The sequence below is a fragment of the Danio rerio genome, chromosome 19 (assembly GCF_049306965.1).
Source record: "Danio rerio strain Tuebingen ecotype United States chromosome 19, GRCz12tu, whole genome shotgun sequence".
Taxonomy (NCBI): domain Eukaryota; kingdom Metazoa; phylum Chordata; class Actinopteri; order Cypriniformes; family Danionidae; genus Danio; species Danio rerio.
The window spans coordinates 43,303,253-43,324,418 of NC_133194.1; the positions used below are offsets into that span (position 1 = coordinate 43,303,253).

Genomic DNA, 21,166 nt, shown 5'->3' on the forward strand with positions numbered 1-21,166 from the left:
AAAGGAAATTGAGTCAGTGTATAGCCATAGAAATGCGAGAATCAAATGCATCAGGAAAATTCTGATTCTTCTATTAATTATTTCTAGAGCTCAGGAGTGCATAAAGGAGAAACTGCACGCCAGAGGAACAAACAATTGTTCAACAAATGAGAAGCAAGTGCAAGATTTATTGTGCTACAAATAGCACAGGACTTCTGTGGAATGACAATGTGTTCTCAGAATATCTGAGAAGCTGAGAGAAATGTCTGGAAACATATGTTCAGTCTCATCGGGGCTGTGTGATGGCCAGATTGGTGGTTCGGTAAAAATCGCCATTTGGTGGCAATTTCTTTGCATGCTGCTTAACTCCGTTAACATAATAAGTAGAGCTGTGAACCTACACTATTCTCACGGCTCGGTTCGGTTATGATTACCATGGCATCGATTCGGTTCAATTGGATATCTCGGTGCATAACGGTGCTTTCCATACACAGTTTTATATTTTCTTCACAGCAGCAATTCATGTATTAAAATGTATGAATATATTAATATTTATATATGATTTGTAATACAATTTTGTCATTTAATACAAACGGTCAGATTAATAAACTGTACCTTTAAACAACACGCACATTTAGCAAGTAATATAAACTAATATAAATATCCAGCTGGCTTTCTGATCCTTGTCTAGTTCTCTTACACCCCTTTGATTGGTCACACTCTCGACAAAAACGGTTGCGATTGGCTCTTGCGTGCTGCGTTCTTCACAGGTGAGTGATACTGATAAGCGGCAGGCAACAGCGGCGATCACAGCTGATTGATGATAGACATGGTGGAGAAAACTCTGCAGACACGCGCTCGTGTCTGTATCTAGAAGTAACGCTGTAATACAGCCGAGAGGAGAAGAAAAGTCACACCAGCAGGACAAATGGGCCACTGTGTGTGTGTTTGTGTGTGAGAGAGAGAGAGAGAGAGATGGAGTACTTTCATTCTCTCAATCGCTGTGAAATAGGGGCTTCTGCTGTAAATATCAGAGAAAGACTGATCCAGCAAACACACACGCAGTGAAATTGTGCACAGTCAATGAGTTTTAAGTCATTGGTGCGATGTAAATACTCGTGCTCTCCTCCCTCGCGACAGTGCGCAAATGAGATTAATGACGTCAGTACATAATAACTGGTTATAATTATTACAGAACCGATACTGAATTGTCCGCATCTGCATCGCGGTGCACCAAAGAAACAATTAATATTGACACCCCTAATAATAAGGGTCCATTATAACCCATTCTTTTGAGCAATGGTCTCAACCTCAATTCCTGGAGGGCCGCAGCTCTGCATAGTTTAGCTCCAACTCACACCTGCTTAATAGTCTCTAGTAGTATTGAGGACCTTGATCAGCTGAATCAACTGTGTTTGATTAGGGTTAGAGCAAAACTGCAGAGCTGCGGCACTCCAGGAATTGAGTTTGAGGCCTATGCTTACGATTAAATGTAACTATTTTACATATAGTCTGAAAAGTAGCTATTTCGTAAAATTTCAAACAACTTAAGTTATATGAAAACAATTTTTTTTATGATTTTAAACTTTTTATTGATTTTCTTATTTGCAAATAATGCAGATGAATATCAAATACAGAGAATTGACAAAAAGCAGAAAAATAAAACATAAATAAATGGTTGGCAATATTTTAGCCTTAATTATTATTTTGTCTCGTTATATGTTTGCTAGAATTGTGGGTCAAAGAAATTCTGAAATTTTCACCATTTCTCAAAATAAATTTCAAATCTTTCATGTAAACTTTAGGAAAGTTTTTCAAACGCTCCCACTCGTCCTGACTCTGAGATCCACTTAAAGATCAGAGGTCTACTGGAAGTTTTCCAATTTTGACAATCACCTGTCTGCCTAACAGGATACAGTTCTGTATCCACTGTGATATAACATAAAATGTAAGATTTTTAAAAGGTGGTTTCCCCTACCGATAAAAGATGATAAAGAGGCCGATCACACAGAACACACTTTTTGAGTTGCGAGGTGCCTTTTTTGTATGGTTTACTAATGGCTCTGAGTTCTTTGCTTGCAGCTTATGCGCCCTGTGCATCTCACATATTTGCCATTGAACTCTCTGCATCTGCAATAAAAGAGAAAAATGCAGCGCTGAGCATAAAAAGTGTTACATCATTTACGTCTTTTTTCATTCTCCAATCAAATGATGCACAAAAAGTGCATCACACTTCTTTATTTCTTGTCAACAAAAAAGGCAGTGTGGTGCGCCTTGCGTTTTCAGAACGAAAAAGCACTTTTAGTGTAATTGGACACTTGTGCTTCTGCATTGAATATTCACAGCAGATCTGGCACAGCCTTTAACCATTCTCATACTTTTCAATGTAGCCTGACGCAATCCTTGATGTGCACCTCTCAATAAATGTAACTACTGTACACATTGTGGCAACGCATATTGGAGGTGAGCATACATAATTAAATAGTGATAAATTAATATAATTAATATGGTAAAGATATATTTCAGATATATATTTTTTAAACAAGCCAAGCAGATATTAGTATTAGAGGTGCAGTATGTACGTTTAACATGCAGTGGTTGAGCTAGGTATTGTACACTTGGTTCAAAACACACATAAACGCAGGTTGCCAGATTGATGACTCCAGTGCAGTGTGCCAGACTGTCAAGCCTAAATGAGGATTTAAGGCAGATTTAAACCCTGTTCTAAATAAAAGCAAGTGCACACGATAAAAGGAATATTCTCCATATTAAAAGGAGATTTTGTTCAAACCAACACCTGAAATTTATGTATATTGTTGAAATGGCTTCTATTTCTTGCAGCTGAACAACAGGACAAACTGACAATGTTTACATCAGGTACACCTCATGTGCTTTATTCAGTGTTAAATGCTAATAATTGTGAGTTTGAATGCCATTTTACATGACATTTATTGCCATACTACTGAAAGCAGCAGCAGATAGTTCACCTCAGATCTTGAAAATAAAATAAACCGTTTGAAATGGAACTTTAGAACTGTGACAGTGCAAACCAACACATATCAGTGATTCAGGATCTACATTTAATAATGTTAAAGAGATTTTATATGTATTAATTAGATTATAAACCTTACCATTTTGTTGGGAGTGCAGTGAATGCACTATTCTGTGCCTCTGCATGGCTGTATTTAAATTTCTGTTGTGTTTTGTCTGGTGCAAACAGCCCAATTGCTTAACACTGCAAATCTTGTATTGTAGCATATTGTTAGGACACAGGGTTATTATGTAACCTGCTCACCTGATGTTTATGTTCGTAATAGTAATATTTTTTGCTAATTAATAATAACCTCATGTGGAATCTGCATCTCATTTCGGAGGCTGCTACTGTCCACCGGAGGTCACATTTTGGTCAGGGATGGGTACTTTGAGAGCCTTCCTGATTGAATAAACGGAATATGCTGTTTTCCACAAAGGCAACCCGGAGTGCTGAAATACAATTGGCTAAATTGACAGTGGGCGGCTTCAAAGACCAAAACAAAGACAAGATGTTCTGATACGTAACTTACATTTTCAAAGCAGAATATCTGACTTCAGCCTTGTTTTTCAGATAAACAAGAGTGTTCACTTAGCATGTTTCTTAAATATCTGCAGACATATTATAGTTTATTTATGCTTTAAAGGAGTCAAAAACTTACATACAGCACCTCTAACTTTTAGGTTTCGGTAGTATAAACCTCTCTTGTTTGTCAGACTGTAGAGGTGTGTTAGTGAAAGAACTTTTGTCTGTTTAAAAGCCCTTTGTTGGTCAAAACAAAATAAATAGTTTATAAGGGCTTGACCCAGTATAGATTGGTAAGCACCTCCTGGCAGGGTTCAGCGCTGCACCTGCATCAGTATAGGTCAAGGGCCACTTGTTTTAGATTGGCAGAGTACAGTCTTCATATAAAGGGCAGACGGTCTGAAAGAGGTGTTAAAGAGGCTGTCTCTGTCAATCTAGAGCATTCGCCATCCATATGCTTTTTTCGCCTGGACGGTTTTGTTCAGTGATTGCCATTTGCAGCTCATGTAATCATCCCATCTGTAGGTGGACAGCATTTTAGACGCTGAGAAAATCATCTTACACTTGATCAAGCGCTAGGATGAGTCCTGAAACATCAATAATGAAATGTGAAATCCTGAGGGGGGAAAAAAATTCTAGTTGTGGGCAAGTGAACTCTACCTGACCGTCTTTGCCTCTAGCTTTAGATCGACTGTCAGTATATGTGCTTACATTCACTGGTAAAATGTTGTATTTGATAAAACTAATATATTTGTAGTATGGCTGCGTGATATTGGAAAAATTTAATTGCGATAATTGTTTTTCTGTGATATACAGTTAAAATCGAAAGTATTAACCCTTCTGTGAATTATCTATTTATTTTTCTAAATGATGTTTACCAGAGCAAGGAATATTTCACATTATGTCAGATAATATTTTTTCTTCTGAAGAATGTTTTTAAACCAACTTTAAGGTCAATATTATTAGCCCCCTTAAGCTATATTTTTTTCGATTAGTCTACAGAACAAACCATCGTTATACAATAACTTGCCTAATTACTATAACATGTCTAATCAACCTAGTTAAGCCTTTAAATGTCACTTTAAGCTGAATACTAGTATCTTTAAAAGTATCTAGTAAAATACTATCCACTGTCATCATGGCATAGTTATTAAAATTATTATGTTTAGAAATGTGTTAAACTAAAATTGGGAAAAAAATATACAGGGGAGCTATTAATTCAGAAGGGCTAATAATTCTGACTTCAACTGTGTGTTGCGTTATGAATACAAATTCATCATTTGAGTCATGCATAAAATAAAAAAACTAATTACAAGCATAGATAAATACTTTATTATTATGGTTTTCTAAAAAAGTCTAACAACATTTAGGCACAGCGATTGAATCATATAATTGAAAATAGCATTGCACAGTGTTCATTGTATAAATTATTGAATGCAATTAATCTTTTAAGTACAAAGAAATGGTACAAATTATTTAAGAAATGGTACAAATTATTGTGCCTAGATGCTTAACATTTCTTTAAATGCTCACACAGTGAGAAGGCTTGAAAATAAAATAAATATACTCGATAAACTTTGACACCAATATGTTTAAACCTAGCAGTGACTCCACAAATCTCATGGTTTTTTGATTCCGTAATATAAAAAAATCTGTAAATTAATCGTAAGTAAAAGGATAAAGGCACTGTAAAGCCCAAAAAGTTTAAGTAAATCAAACCATTTGAGGAAACCAATTGCAACAAACTAAAAAAGTAAAAAAATTTATTCTAATGAGTACTGTGAACTTAATCCATTTGAGTAAACGAAGCAGTTTGGGCACTGTAAAACCCAATAAATGAAGGGAACTCAGACCAACTGAGTACTGTAAAACCCAATGTGTTAAGGCAACTCAAATTGTTTGAGGAAACCGATTGCTACAAACAATTTGAGTTAAAAAGCTAATCTATATGAGTACTCTGAACTTACTCCATTTAAGTTAAAGTGATGAGGTATTTAATTAACTCCTTACCTTCAACACTGAGTTCAAAACTCTTCAAATGAGTAGAATTAACTTTCAGTCAATTTTGAGTTAACTACACTCATTTTATTTGATAAAGTGGACTGTTGGGTTTTACAGTGTGATTAGAGGTTTTCATTGAACATGCTGTGGTACTTTATGTGTTTTTGATATGGCTAGTAAAAGAATATTGTTCTTGCCCAACTGGACAGTTAACCAGATGAGTGGTTCGTTTTCTTCAATGATTCGGTTAATTATTCATACATTTGCTTCATTCTTACATGAATAACAGTATAAATAAATGGACTCTATGAACAACTAAATGACTCAATGGTTAAGATGACCACTTGTAGCTACCTACTGGAAGTTTGTATTTGTTTGTTAAAGAGATAGTTCACCCAAAAATTTAAATTACCTAATCATTTGCTCTTCCTAATGGGGTTTTAAACCTGTTCAAGTTTATTTCTTCTCCTGAACACAAAAGACGATATTTTGAACAATGCTGGTTGCTGGCAGCTTTCATAGGAGGGGGAGAAATATTAAGGAAGTCTTTTATATATCTTCATTTTCGTTAGACAGCAGAAAGAAACTCAAATAGATCTGAACAAGTAAATGGGAGAGTAAACGATGACAGAATTTTCCTTTTTGGTAGACCAATCCCTTACCAAACCTTTTTATATTTGTACAGTATATTAAAAAATAAAGTTAAAAGCCATTTTTATGTAGTCATTTTTCAAGTTAAATACATTTATGCTACCTGTCATCTTCGTTAAAGTCTTCAGTGTTTTCTTTTCTGCCGATTTTGTTCATATAGATTTTTTTTGTTATAGCCAAAAGCCCTATAGTGCAGTACTATTTAAAGAGCCCCTATTATGGGTTTTTGAAAATGACCTCCCATGCAGTGTGTAACACAGCTCTAAGTGAATGAAAACATCCAATTGATTTTTTAAATCTGAAAGTGCTCCTTGTTTAAAAATACAGGTTTTTAAAATAAAAGTGTCAACTCAGAGTCGTTTAAATGATTCGTCGTTCGTCCAGATCTTTTGCCTGTTCGCATCGGCGTTGACACGAAATAATATCAAATATGAAGTGTCGGTTCCGGTAAAACATGAACGCACCCTTCCCTTCAAACACTATGAGTGCGGATGTATGTGGGACTGATCATGACTGAAGATGAATGACCACTAATAAGTGAACGTTCTGGTGATTAATGCAAAAACCTACCCTGCCAACGGGGATTCATCGCCGTCTGTTATAGGAAGGATCAGAAAACACTACTGATGTAAGGGACTTTGTCAGGAACTTTATCAATACACAGTTCATATGGACCAGTTTCTTCCTCCAGACTGGGTCATCGAACCAATCAGCGCAGGATAGCTTCGCGCTAAGAAGTGGTTTGGGAACAAATGAATCGCTGAACAAATCATATAGGAGTCCTTGGGATAATTAGGTAAAAATAAATGTGTATTATATGTCAATGAAAGTGACCTTGCATGCACATCAGCCTGTTGTTGGAGACCCCCAAAACTAAAATATGACCTTTAACAATGCATAATAGGGGCTCTTTAAATGATGCTTGCATTTAATAATGAGGTCAGGTAAAAACATAAATTTTGAGGTAAAAACATAAATTTTGATTATCAATTCCTTGCAAATCATTAAATCAATCAATAAAAATATATATTTTTTTTAAACATTTCTATGAGTGCGAGCTGATATGGAACATTGATGAAGATACTGCTTCAGAATAAATTACAATGTTATTCTCATGTTTAAAGTATTACATGGGATAAAAATATAGCCCTTTCAAAAATCTAAATGGCCACTCAGCGCATGTATCCAAGCACCAGCTCTTATGGAAGCCAAAGTGCATGAATATGAGAGAAAAAAAACTTTGAAATTTTTAGTGTTGTTCATGTTTTTATACAGCATATTTGTTTATATTGGCCGTATTTTTGTGAGTAGACTCCATCATTGCAGTGCTGAGCGGCATTTCAAAACGGTTCTGACCATCAAGCAGAACGTGACAGGCAGAAGGAAGAGAGCAGAGAAACACAGGGGTGGATTGGCAGACCGGATCTACTCAATATAAGCCCAGCAATATCTTCCCCCTCACAGAAAGCAATTACACCGCTGTCTGGCAAAAAGTAAACAGGAGTGTCAACAGCACTGAACTCTGCATGCATGCCTGTTTGCCTTGTGATGCAGCAACACTGTAAATCAATGCTGTGGAAGCTCAGTGCTCGGGTCTGTAACCGAGAACATCAAGCTGTACAAATCAAAAGTTGGCAAACTGAATATATGACAAATTTGACTGAAATGGCCTTCACTCTATTGTGCTTCTTAACAGTCATTTGTAGTTTAAACATTATATCTAGCAGATTATATTAAAATGATGAGCTAAAAGCCAATTAGATTCATTTTTTTTTTTTATGTGATATTATAATAATCACAATTATTTTTATTTAATGCCTTTAATGCTTTTTTAACCTTAAAGTTACAGGGGTAAAATATATTGTGTTCAAGTAAAAGTGTCAAATAACACTTATACATTATTTTTTTTATATAGCGGCTTTAAAACTTAATCCTCAGAGTGCTTTACACTCAAAATATACAGCGCTAAAACAATATTGCGTAATAGTAAAAGTGTAACCAATCAAACGTTTAAAATACTAAAACGCACACCTCAAAAAGAAAGTCCTAAAAGGAAAGTCTAAAATTATTTAAAAACCTTAAAAGATTCTGCTTACCAGGGGAGTGAGTTCCAGTGATTTGGAACAAAAAATAATACAATGTTTCACTGTGCATCTTTTATAAAAAGTGATAATTTGAATGAAATTGCTAATTAATTATAGTTTTGAAATATATTTCAAAACTGTGATTAGATTTGTTTCAAAATTATGATCAAACATATTCACATTTGATCTTCACAGAAATTAACCGGATTCACCAATGGCAATCGTTGTTCTTGTTTTTGCTGTTTAAATCAAAGACACTTTTGAGAAATGTAATTTTTAAAACAATAATTCTTGCAAACATGCTATCTGTCTGTCTTGTTCCATTCTTATTCTGTTCCATTGTTTATCCATCTGTCTGTCTCACGTTTCTTTTTTTGTTCTATTTCTGTTCCATTGTTTATCTGTCTGTCTGTATATCTGTCTTTCTCTCTTGTTTTGTTCCTGTTCCATTGTTCATCTATCTGTATGTCTGTCTGTCTGTCTCTCGTTCCATTTGTTCCATTGTTCATCTCTCCGTATATCTGTGTATTGCTCATTCCATTCTTGTTCTCTTTTTGTTCCATTGTTCATCTATCTATCTGTATGTCTGTCTCTCGTTCCATTGTTCATCTGTCTGTCTATTGCTCATTCCATTCTTGTTCTCTTTTTGATCCCTTGTTCATCTATCTCTTTCTATTGTTTCATTTTTGCCCCATTTTACATCTATCTGTCTGTCCCTCATTCAATTCTTGTTCCCTTTCTGTTTCATTGTTCATCTATCTGTCTGTCGTTCCATTGTTCATCTGTCTGTCTCTTGTTCCATTCTTGTTCCCTTTCTGTTTCATTGATCATCTGTCTGTCTGTCTGTCTGTCTCTCGTTCCATTTTCCCCCACTTCTGTTCCATTGTTCTTCTGTCAGTCTGTATATCTGTCTATCTTTCTATTCTTGTTCCATTTCTGTTACATTGTTCCTCTGTCTCTGTCTCTATTCTTGTTCCATCAGTAATCTGTTTGTCTCTCTTTCCATTCTTGTTCCATTTCTGCCCCATTGTTCATCTGTCTGTCTTCCACGCTTTCCATTTTTTGTTCCATTTCTGTTCCATTTTTCATCTGTCTAGCTGTTCTTCCATTATTTTTCCTTTTTATGTTAAATCCATCGATCTGTTTGTCTGTCATTCCATTCTTCGACATTTTTTTTTTGTCTGCCATTCTATTCTTGTTCCATTGTTTTATTAATTCGGTCTGTCTGTTGTTCCATCGTTCCTTAATTCTATCTGTCTGTCGTTCCATTCTTGTTCCATTGTTCCTTAATTCTATCTATCTATCTGTCTGTCTGTCTATCTATCTATCTATCTGTCTGTCTGTGTCTGCACGCCCGCCCACCCCCCCTGCCTGTCTGTCTAGATAATCTACAGTTCTGTCATTCTGCCTTTCTATTTTTAGTTCCATAAATATGTCTATCTAGAAACAAAAATACTAATCCCAGCCTTGTCATAAATTATTTCTAACTGGCCACTGCATTGTTAATTGTTTTATATATTTATAGGTCTATTAATTTTCATTCTGGTGGTTTAACGGTCAGTGAGGTTTCAGGTTTGATTAGCAGCAGGGCACGAGGTTAACTGTTAACCGGAGAGTTACACGCACCGTGTAAGACTCATCACCTGGAATTGCTGTTGGGGACGCTGTCTACAGTTAATGAAGCGTAAACTGTCAACAGGTAATGAATGGCTCAGCACTCACCTCTGCTCTTCTCCTGCTGTCTGCCAGCTATGCTAATGTGAAGAAGTGCAGTAATGAAGGACGAGCGCTGATGCAGCTGGACTTCCAGCAGTTCCTCATGAAGCTGGAGAAGCTCACCGACCTCAGACCCATTCCTGACAAGGAGTTTGTGGAGACCTACATCAAAGCATACTACCTGACTGAAAACGACATGGAGCAGTTTATCAAGAACCACAGGGTAAGATGGATGACACATGACAGCTATTTTTGCTATTGCTATTTTTTCACATATTCTTGGTTTGTAATATTTTGTTCTATTTTTCTAATGTTTCAAAACAAACATATTTCTAAGTAAAAAAATTTTACCACCAACTTATCCAGCATATGTTTTACACAGCGGATGGCCTTCTAGCTGCAACCCAGCACTGGGAAGCATCTTTTACCTATTTTTTAATATAAAAAATTTAATAAGACAATATTAAAAACTAAAATAAAAAGGGATAATAATTAAAAATGGTGAATGCAATTTAAAAAAAATTTAAATAATAATTTAAAAATAATGCAAATGAAGGGTAGCTTATAATAATTCGTTTAAACAAAATCACATTTTATTCTTTTCTTAGAAGTGCCTTGTCAAACCTTTTTATGCTAATGTTCGGATCAAACATTCTTGCATATACTGTAAAAATCGAATCTCATATTCTAATGAAGCATTAGCATATTTTATAAATGACGCATCACTAAATGTTTGCCTTTTAAATGTCAAGACAAACGCTGGCTTGGCTCCAAATGTGCTTGTGATGTTGCTTAGTAAGGCATATCCTGCAAGACTGGCTTTAATTCTCCATTAAAGAGATGTATGGTTATGACTGTCATCTCCGCTCGATTTATCACCAGTTTGTTTTGTATTTACCCAGGAGTACTCGATGAAGCAGCTGACTAACCTGGTCAACGTCTGCCTCGGGTCCCACATCAACAAGAAAGCACGACAGAAACTCCTCGCAGCCATTGATGACATTGACCGGCCCAAAAGATAAATCACTGTCATCAAAAATACACCACAAAAGTCACACACACCTACACTGTTACGCGTCCCGTATCTGTCTTGCGTGGTCTGCAGTTTGTTTGTCAACCATGAAAACGTTTACGGTTTCTGTTTGCGTTTTGTTAGGAATGTAAGCAGGACGTGCTGTGACTACATATGAAGCGGCTGTAAAAGATAATGGGTAATGAAAGTGTTATCAGCATCACTTGAATCACAACATGAGTGAATGTCTCAGGCGCTGTTAAACCCTAATTTAAGCAGAGCTGTGGATGAGCAGCTGAATTTTTCCTTGTTGAGGAATATATGAGGGTTTTGTAGCATGAGGCTTTTTAATATGGTATAAAGACGTCCTTTAAAGGGACAGTACACTCAAAAATGAAAATGTTGTCATTTAATCATCTTCCACTTATTCCAAACTTGTATGGGTCACTTTGTACTGTTGAACACAAAAGTAGATATTCTGGAAAATATTTGTAACTGGTAGCCATTGACATCTATTTCATTGGGTGTTAATAGCTACCATTTTACAGCACAGTTTTAAAGAGTAACTTACTAAGTTTTGGATTTCACATTTTTGACTGAACTATCCTTTTCAAAGAACACTCCACTTTTTTTGGAAGTGGTTTTGCCATTTTTGAATCCATTCAGCCAATCTCCGGATCTCTCGGGAGCACTGTTAGTTTAGCTTAGCATAAATCACTGAATCAGATTACACCACTAGCATCTCACCTCAATAATTCAAAAAGGATTTTTGATAAATTTCCTAATTTAAACTTGCCTTTTCTGTAGTTACATTCTTTACTACTAAGATCAAAACTTTCAGTTTTTCTATTTTTGAGTCTTCGGGTCTGACTGGAGCACTTTTAGCTTAGCTTAGCTTACATCATTGAATCAGATTAGACCATTAGTATTTTGCTCAAAAATTCAAAAAGGAGTTTTGATAAATTTCTTATTTAAAACTTGACTTTTTTGTAGTTACATTCTTTACAACTAAGATCAAAACTTTGCGTTTTACCATTTATGAGTCTCCAGGTCTGTTGGGGGCACTTTTAGCTTAGCTTAGCTTACATCATTGAATCAGATTAGACCATTAGCATCTCGCTCAAATAATTCAAAAAGGAGTTTTGATTAATGTCTTATTTAAAGCTTGACTTTACTGTAGTGACATGCTTTACTATTATTGAGTTTTACTAGTTTTGATTCTCAGGGTCTGGCTTGAGCACTTTTAGCTTAGCTTAGCATAAATAATTGAATCACGTTATCCATTAGCACAGGGGTGGCCAACCCTGTTCCTGGAGAGCCACCTTCCTGCAGATTTCAGTTGTTACCCATATTAAACCCACCTGCCTGTAATTATCACGTGGTGTTCAGATCCTAATTAATTGGTTCAGGTTGCATGGGTAGCAACTAAAATCTGCAGGAAGGTGGCTCTTCAGGAAAAGGGTTGGCCACCTCTGCATTAGCATCTTACTCAAAGAATTAAAAAAAAGTGTTTTGATAAATTTCCTATTTAAAGCTTGACTTTTCTGTAGTTACATCGTTTACTAAGACCAACGGAAATTAAATAGTTGCTATCTTCTTAGTTGAAATGGCTAGGCACAATACTCATTTGGTTAAATAATCAAGGAAGTTAGCTGCCATAAAGCAACGATTTTTACACCGCGCCTGATAAAAGTCCCGAGCTTGGTGACTAGCAAACAACGCTGCATAATACTGCTACAGCACTAACGCACTTTTCAAATGCACAAATTAGATGCTAATGCTCTAATCTCATTTAATGATTTATGCCAAGCTAAGCTAAAAGTGCTCTAGCCAGACCCGGAGATCGGCAGAATGAATAAAAAAATTAATAAACTAATTTATTTAAATCTCAAATGGCTTGTAAAATAAGAATATTTCCCCCCCAAAAAAGTGGAGTGTTACTTTTATACACAGTTGGACACAAAATGCATGTGCATAAATATTCACAAACACAGTCGCTCATTTCACTTGCTGTGCGTCACTAGTCTCACCCTGATACACAAACACTTATTTCTTTATATGTTGATTTTATAATTTATGACACTTATCTCTAACCCCAGAGGTGTGCTACTGTTGTCCTTTTTCATGAAACACATTTGTGCAGGAATGTGATTACTTCTTTGTTAATAGTAATGATAATAGGAAGAGACTGTAATAAAACAAACAAAAAAAAACATATAAACCTTCTTGCTAGAAACTATTTATTTCAGATGTCAGAAAAATATGTCTGAAATACAGAACATACTGTATTTTGCTTGCTGGAATGTGTTGCTTTGTTTGTGGTTACTAAACTGTGTAATAATATTCAGCTGTACCAAGTCGAAGGCAAGGACGAACAATAAACATGCTAACATTCTTATCATATGAACTGTTTTTTTATTTATAATAAGCTTTTTGAAAGCTTGATTATATTTGGTTATCTAAAGTTCCATGTGTGGTCAATATATAAATGTTCATCCAATCAATGAACTCGACACCTTAAATATGTAAATAAAGGGTCTTAACCCTGGGTTATAGGAATCTACATTTCCTATTTAAAGACTCTTCTGTAGTTACATTGTTTATGACCAATGTAAAATAAAAAGTTGCTATTCGTCGATACCACTTGAATATGATGCGATTATGTTTACATCATGACCACACATACTGCATATTTGACACCTCAAATATGCAAATAAAAGGACTAGACCCAGGTTTACGGGAATGTACCATGTGAAACATCAGCTTATGAATATTCATGATATTCTTTTAATGCTGATGAAAGTTTAAGCAGTGTGAAACGTGAAATAAGAAACCAGGATTATGTTTACCACCAAGGTTTAGAACAGGGGTGTCAAACTCAATTCCTGGAGGGCCGAAGCCCTGCACAGTTTAGTTCCAACCCTGCTCCAACACACCTAACAAGCGTGAAGGACTCAATTAGTTTGATCAGGTGTGTTTAATTAGGGTTGGAACTAAACTGTGCAGAGCTGCGGCCCTTTTGGAACGGAGTTTGACACCTGTGGTTTAGAATGACCCATTCACTATTTAAAGTGTGAAAATCTCTTGTTTTGTACTTTTATTTGCAATTATTGAATGGGATTTGCACTGTCAGGTGTCTAGTAAAGCTTTATCAATGCATCAACTGACTAAAAGATAGATTGTGAGATTTAATAATCAATACTGCTTTGTTAAAATGAAGATATACACTCACCTGTCCAACTGCTCGATAACACAAATTTCTAATCAGCCAATCACATGGCAGCAACTCAGTTTATTTATGTAGACATGGTGAAGATGATCTGCTGCAGTGCAAACCGAGCATCAGAATACGGAAGAAAGCTGATTTAGGTGACTTTGAACGTGGCATGGTTGTAAGTGCCAGACGGGCTGGTCAGAGTTCAGAAACTGCTGATGTACTGGGATTTTCACGGACAACCATCTCTAGGGTTTACAGAAAATGGTCAGAACAAGAGAAAATGTCCTGTGAGCGGCAGTTCTGTGGGCGAAAATGCCTTGTTGATGCCAGAGGTTAGAGGAGAAGGGCCAGACTGGTTCGAGCTGATAGATAGGCGACAGTAACTCAAATAACCACTTGTTACAACCGAGGTATGCAAAAGAGCATCTCTGAACACACAACACAACCAACCTGGAAGCGGATGGGCTACAGCAGCAGAAGACCACACCGGGTGACACTCCAGTCAGCTAAGAACAGGAAACTGCGGCTACAATTTGCAGGGTCTCACCAACAGTTTGGGCTGGTGGTAGTTGTGTAATGGTGTGGGGATATTTTCTTGCAACACTTTGGGCCCATTAGTACCAACTGAGCATCGTGTCAATGTCACAGCCTACCTGAGTATTGTTGCTGACCATGTCCATCCCTTTATGACCACAATGTACCCATCTTCTGATGGCTACTTCCAGCAGGATAACGCACCTGTCATAAAGCACAAATCATCTCAGACTGTTTTCTTGAAAATGACAATGAGTTCGCTGTACTCAAACGGCCTCCACAGTCACCAGATCTCAATCCAATAGACCACCTTTGGTATGTGGTGAAACTGGAGATTTGCATCATGGATGTGCAGCCGACAAATCTGCAGCAACTGTGTGATGCTATCATGTCAATATGGACCAAAATCTCTGAGGAATATTTCCAGTACCTTGTTGAATCTATGCCACAAAGGATTAGGGCAGTTCTGAAGTCAAAAGGCGGCCCAACCCGGTACTAGTAAGGTGTACCTAATAAAGTGTATAGTGTATAGCATTAGAAGTGTAAAATAAAAGGTATGGTTTACTCAAAAATGAAAAATACTTTATCATTTACTCTTCCTCATGTGGGTTTTAAACCTTTATGTGTTTGATCACAAGAGAAGATATTTTGAAGAATGCCTGTACCCATCGACTTCCATAGTACAAAAAAATGGCAATGTGTGCCAGGAAACCAGCATTCTTACAAAAAACTTCTCTTGTGTTCAACAGAAAAAAAACTCAAACATTGTGGGTTTTGAACAAGTCAAAGGTGACAAAATAATGACATAAATTTCAGTTTTGAGTGAACTGTCCCTTTAAGTTTCACACATGAAGTATTAAGATGTTTTGTTATGCACAATGTTTCATCCTCACTTTTTTATTTTAATTCTACAATAACTTTTTCCACAATGACATATTCCCCTTCAGGTAAGTCTTTTCCCATGCGCTGTGCAGTTTTCCTTTAATCCTCCATAGGAAGCGAGGCTTTAGCACTAATTAATTGGCTTCTCCTCGTCCTGTTATGCTGCTCTTTAAATAGCCTGCTCGGATGGAGAGAAGTATTGATTTGGCCATGACTCATCGTGAGTAGGAGGCATTTTTATGGTTTTTTAATGGCCGGCTGGAGGGCCGTCTGCGAACCATTGTGTTTAAAACATCAGAGGACCACCTGAGAAGAACATCCTCGCGCACACCCTCGTAACCGTGCACAGCAGTTTATCTTTCACTGACCACAAATATCTCTTGTGGACTGGGTGCACTTATTCATAGTGCATCTATAAAGTCAACTTGCAGACTAGTTTTGTTTTATTAATAAATTCAGCCTGTGTGTGCTGTTTTATTTTATGTAGATTTTTTATACAGACCAGTTTTGTTTAATAAATCATTTTAGCCTGTATGTGCTATTTTTTTAATATTTTGTTAATTTTGTATTTACTTTCACATTGTCCTTCACAAAATTATTTTATTTTCATTCGTTCTTTTTTTTTTTTTTTCCAGCTTAGCCCCTTAATTAACCAGAGGTCGCCGCAGTGGAATGAACCGGCATATGTTTTATGCAGCGGATGCCCTTCCATTTCATAGACTTTGAATTGTTTTCAAAAAATTTTTGTTATTTATTTTTTTATTTAATTACACTGCCCGTTCATGATTTATCTCATTACTTTAAAAAAAATAAATAAATTAAAAAAAAAAAAAAAAAAAATATATATATATATATATATATATATATATATATATATATATATATATATATATATGGCCGATATACAGCAATATACAGTCATTGCCAATTCACCAATGTCACTTTAGAGCTAGTATTTGAACGATTCTCTAGCATAATGTCTAAAGTGATGACAAAACAGGTTATTTTGTGGACATTTTAAGATTATAAGGCTAGATGGCATGAAATCAGTATAGAGACATTTCCCTGTATTTCTCTCTTGCAGTTGGGAGATCACAATTATTAACCCAGAAAAAGCCAAAGCAATGCAAGCCCTACAAGATTACTGTGGTATTAATACAGCACTACAACATACAAGAGAGAGAGATCGACTTAGAGCAGGGATGTCAAACTCAATTCCTGGAGGCCCGCAGCCCTGCACAGTTTAGTTCCAAACCAGCTCCAACACACTTACCTGTAGGTTTCAAACAAGCCTGAAGGACTCAAGTAGTTTGATCAGGTGTGTTTAATCAGGGTTGGAACTAAACTGTGCAGGGCTACGGCCCTCAAGGAACGGAGTTTGACCTCCCTGACTTAGAGCATCACTTACCTTTTTATTATGATTTGATCAGCTGTCGCCATCTTGTGGCAGAACGTCAATTGTCATTGGTCTGCGCAATGACAGGCTAATGGCTGCAGATGCGCTGTATTATAAATAGTATAGATGTTTAAAATAGACAAAATCCTTTAAATAAACTGCATAGTTGCAATCTAAAAACTACATTCTTGCGGAAAAAAGTCCTAATGTTATACATTATGTTGTCCAACAGCTGCAATATTTGTCAAACTGTAGTGAGTTTATTGATCTGCTGTTACTCTATGTGGGTGGAGTAATACACAAGCATGAGAAGGCTGTATGAGTGGTGTTATTGCAAAATATCGCACGGCTATCAGATTCAATGTTGTATATATTTATATTTATTTATTTATACATTTTTAAACTGTTCTTTGCTCTTTTGCTAATTATTTATAATTATTTATTAAATAAAACTAGTTTAGTCATTTTCAAAAAATAAACTTTATTAAAAATTTACTTTTTTTGCCCTCTGGCATATTTAATATGTATAGCTGTCACAATCATCTAAACTGTCATTTACAAATACATTATTTTTTTCAGAAAATGCAAATGTAGTTGTACACTATCTGTTGCATATTCTCACCTTAATGGAATAGACTTGAACACATTATTTATAGCCGTTTCAGGCAATTGATGTCATATTGCAAGTATTGTTTACTGTAATTAAAAAAAAAGCTGGCCCACATAGTGTTTTATCACTTTGTTCTTTATTTCTGTCATGCTGAAATTCTTCAACTGTGAACCTGCATTTGCTGTGATCAAAGCTGACTTCTTCATGCTTGTTTATTTGACATATCTGTGCTTTTCCGCTTGTTTATATTCTCTATCGACACCATCAGTTTCTGTGTAAAGTACATCAGCATACTCATGTGAAATTAAACCTGCTCACAGATGCTCCAGATATGATTTATCTGCTAATATGAGGTAAATAAATTGATTTCCCTTGTGGTGTCCTGATATTTTCTGTTCTACTTATCACAATCCCAGAAATAAAGCATAATTTTTCAAAATTTCCCTATGAAGCTTAAACTCGCCACGCTTTTTCTAATCCTTACAGAATTGCACTTTTGCATTTTAAAAAGGATATACTCCTTTTCACAGATTGTTTTAGCTTGTCAATTTTACTCTTCTTTTGTGATCGTGCCGTTTTAGTGCATGTCCCTTTAAATGCAAATGAGCTGCTGCTTTCGAGAAGATGGCGGAGCCTTTACACTATACATTTAAGACAAAAGCAACAAATCAAATGAACCTCACAGCAGAAATCACTAGTAATGGATTAAAACTTTACCTGTGGTAGGATCATGATGAAGAGAAAGCTTTCAACTTCTAGACAGAACAAGGACATTTTCTAAACGGTTAGTGGACACATTTATGTAGTTCTGAAGTAACGTAAAGTTGATTCAGTGACTAGCCAACACTAGCAAACTGGCAAATAAAGCTGTACATATTAGCCTATGTAAAAGAGTCACTATACAGTGCAAAGTAAATGTAGGTTCATATGCGGATCTTTGTTCATATAGAAAAAAGAAATGGTGACGTTAGCTTTAGCCATATTACCTGAAATTCAAACGGTTTTCTAGATGACGTTTGATGATTGTCAATAAGTGATGGCCAAACTACTAAATAATAGCCGACCTGCAATGACTATAATTGTATTTGCCGTCGGGAGGCGACATAATCGCCCTTGTGGGAAAATTTTGCTTTCACAGTCCAAAAAAAAAAGTAATCCAAAGTCAGTACCCGAAAGCTCCGCCTCTTCCGCTAACGTTAACTTACATGAGCAAACCGTGAAATGTTCGTGAAATGTCCAACATTCCTTCTTACTTTGAGCTAAAACTTCACATACACTGGAACAGGGGCTCAAATTGTTTTCACGAAGGGCCACAAAAAACTTGACTGAGGGCTGTGGGCTGAAGGTAAATATACTGTAAACAAATTGTATTACTTTAAAATTGCCATGGGCAATAATTAATACATTTTAAAAATAACTAGAAAACATTGCTTAATATTAACTTATTCAGAAAATACTTTAAAAAGTAATGAATTTTAACAGTAAAGACAAAAACAATCCCATTTATACAAGGGTGTAGATTTGCTCTTGATATTGGTGCTGGGGACATAAATCCCTATGCATTGAACAGCACCAATTCAGTTTCATGCTTTTAAAAACATAAATAATGGTTTAATAGCTGATTGGCTGGTTTTAGCTGGTTGACCAGTCAGGTTTTAGAGCGGTTTTGTCCACTTCCAGGCTGGTTTCCAGCCATTTCCAGCCTGGTCTTAGCTGGTCAGGCTGGAAAATGACCAGCTAAAACCAGCATGACCAGCTTGATTTAAGAGCTGGTTTTGGCTGGGCTCCGAGCCTGACTAGGCTGGTCAAGCTGGTTTTTAGCTGGTCATTTACCAGCCTGACCAGCTAAGACCAGGCTCTAGAAGTGGCCAAACCCCCTCTAAAAGCAGCCTGGTTGCCTAGGCTGGTTTAAGCTGTTTATTTCAGTAGGGAAAACACTTAATAATACAAATAACAATTAATGAAGCACATCTTATGCTGCAAAAGTCAATTTACATGATTTTACTGCAATCTGGCTTTGAGGAGGTATGAATGTATGGAAATTTTGAGAGGCATGTGACACAATTTAATCCTTTTTCGCTATTATCTATGATATACATCTATTGATTTAACCCTTACGAGCACATCTAGTTTACTAAGGGTTGACAGAGCATTATTTTATTTTAAAGGAGATCAAATTACTTATGGAGACATTTCAGTTATTGGTGGCGACGTGTCCCCTTTCCGCCCATGCCAATTCTACACCCTTGCGTTTATAACAGATTGGAGTTTAATGCCGAATAAACCAGTCAAGCTGCATCTGTGTTTGCCTTGATTTGATGTCTCGCTGATGTCTTCTTCATTGTTCCCGGTCCGTAGAGTGAAAGTATTGACATTTTTGGTCAGATTTATGTACAACATTTAATTGAAACACTTAATTCTAGCTTGCTTTTTGTAGCTCAGCAACAAAGCAATCAAAAAAAGGTTATGCGGTATTAGAAATGACGATCTCAGTTAAGGGCATTCGCCCCCCAAATCTCCCCATCACTCTCTTCTCAGATTGGAAGGTGGGCCGAACAATTTGAGCAAGTGCATCATCCGGGTATTTAAAGTACACAAGTTATTCTTTTTACAATAAAAATACTATTTCAGTGTAAAAATGCACACTATTTATTCTAAAAAAAATGGCGTAGAATAGTGTATGTTGTGATTTGGTGTATGTGATTTGGGACACATCTTCAGTTTTTTTTTCTTGCCCCTTCATATACACTATACCCTATATCTGCTTTTCAAGTAATTTTTCAGCTAAATCTAAATAGTGTATATGCTCACAGACTTAATTTCAGCCAGCCAGCCTGGGCATCTTTCCATTAAAAAATGTCCATGTTTAAGGTGTAATATCTTTCTTTTTGGCTGAAAAACACAAGCTGTGCAGTGTTTCCTGTAGGATTTTTTTCCAGCTTTGGCGGCAGGCCTTTTTTTTTTTTACACAGATCTACCAACTACCTATGGCGTTATTTCAAGTGACAAATGTTGTGAGCGCAGTATTAGAAATCGAGATCGCATTTATGTAATAGCCTACGAGCATGCAGATCTCTTTGCTTGTGCGCCGATTTCCTCTGCTCATGCACAAAACTTCTTGCCCGCCCCCTCAAATATAAGCCGCTTCAAGAGCGCGCAGATCTTCTTGTGCGCTCTCAAATAAACGCTGCTGAAGTGCGATCTTGAGTCTATCTAACGACTCTTTGGTCATTTGAATCTATCAGGTAACATGTCAGTACACTGCTTCAATCTTTCGCTTGTACTTTGTAATTTTAGTGAAAATTCAGATACTGTTGGTTGGTTCCTGTGGGTTGTGCACATTATTTACCAACAAAGTTTGTTGACGCCATTATAACGACACAGATCACTCTGTCTATTCATACCAGAGTCCCCCGGAAAAAGTGATTGACAGGTGGTAATTTCTGTGTAACCTATCTCTATTTATTTTTGATTTGATTACTTTTGGGCAAAACAAAGACTATGCTGGTCAGGTAGTTGAAACGGTAG

At 36.3% G+C, this 21,166-nt stretch overlaps 1 protein-coding gene across 20 annotated transcripts in view; it reads left to right on the forward strand.

Moving 5' to 3' along the window:
- The window catches only part of vps50 (VPS50 subunit of EARP/GARPII complex), a 307,794-nt gene extending 294,394 nt beyond the window's left edge, over positions 1-13,400 (forward strand). For 4 of the 20 annotated variants that reach the window (XR_012395216.1, XR_012395224.1, XR_012395220.1 and 1 more), the window contains 3 exons: positions 10,021-10,210; positions 10,890-12,293; positions 12,438-13,400. Coding sequence is in view for 4 of the 20 variants with exons in the window: in XM_017352306.4 (XP_017207795.1) it covers positions 10,021-10,210; positions 10,890-11,009 (310 nt within the window). In the remaining 16 variants the exon portion in view is untranslated. Of the gene's footprint in view, positions 1-10,020; positions 10,211-10,889 lie in introns of all 20 variants that reach the window. The other 16 variants (XR_012395215.1, XR_012395223.1, XR_012395219.1 and 13 more) reach the window with 4 other exon arrangements.
- Positions 13,401-21,166: the final 7,766 nt, after the last annotated feature.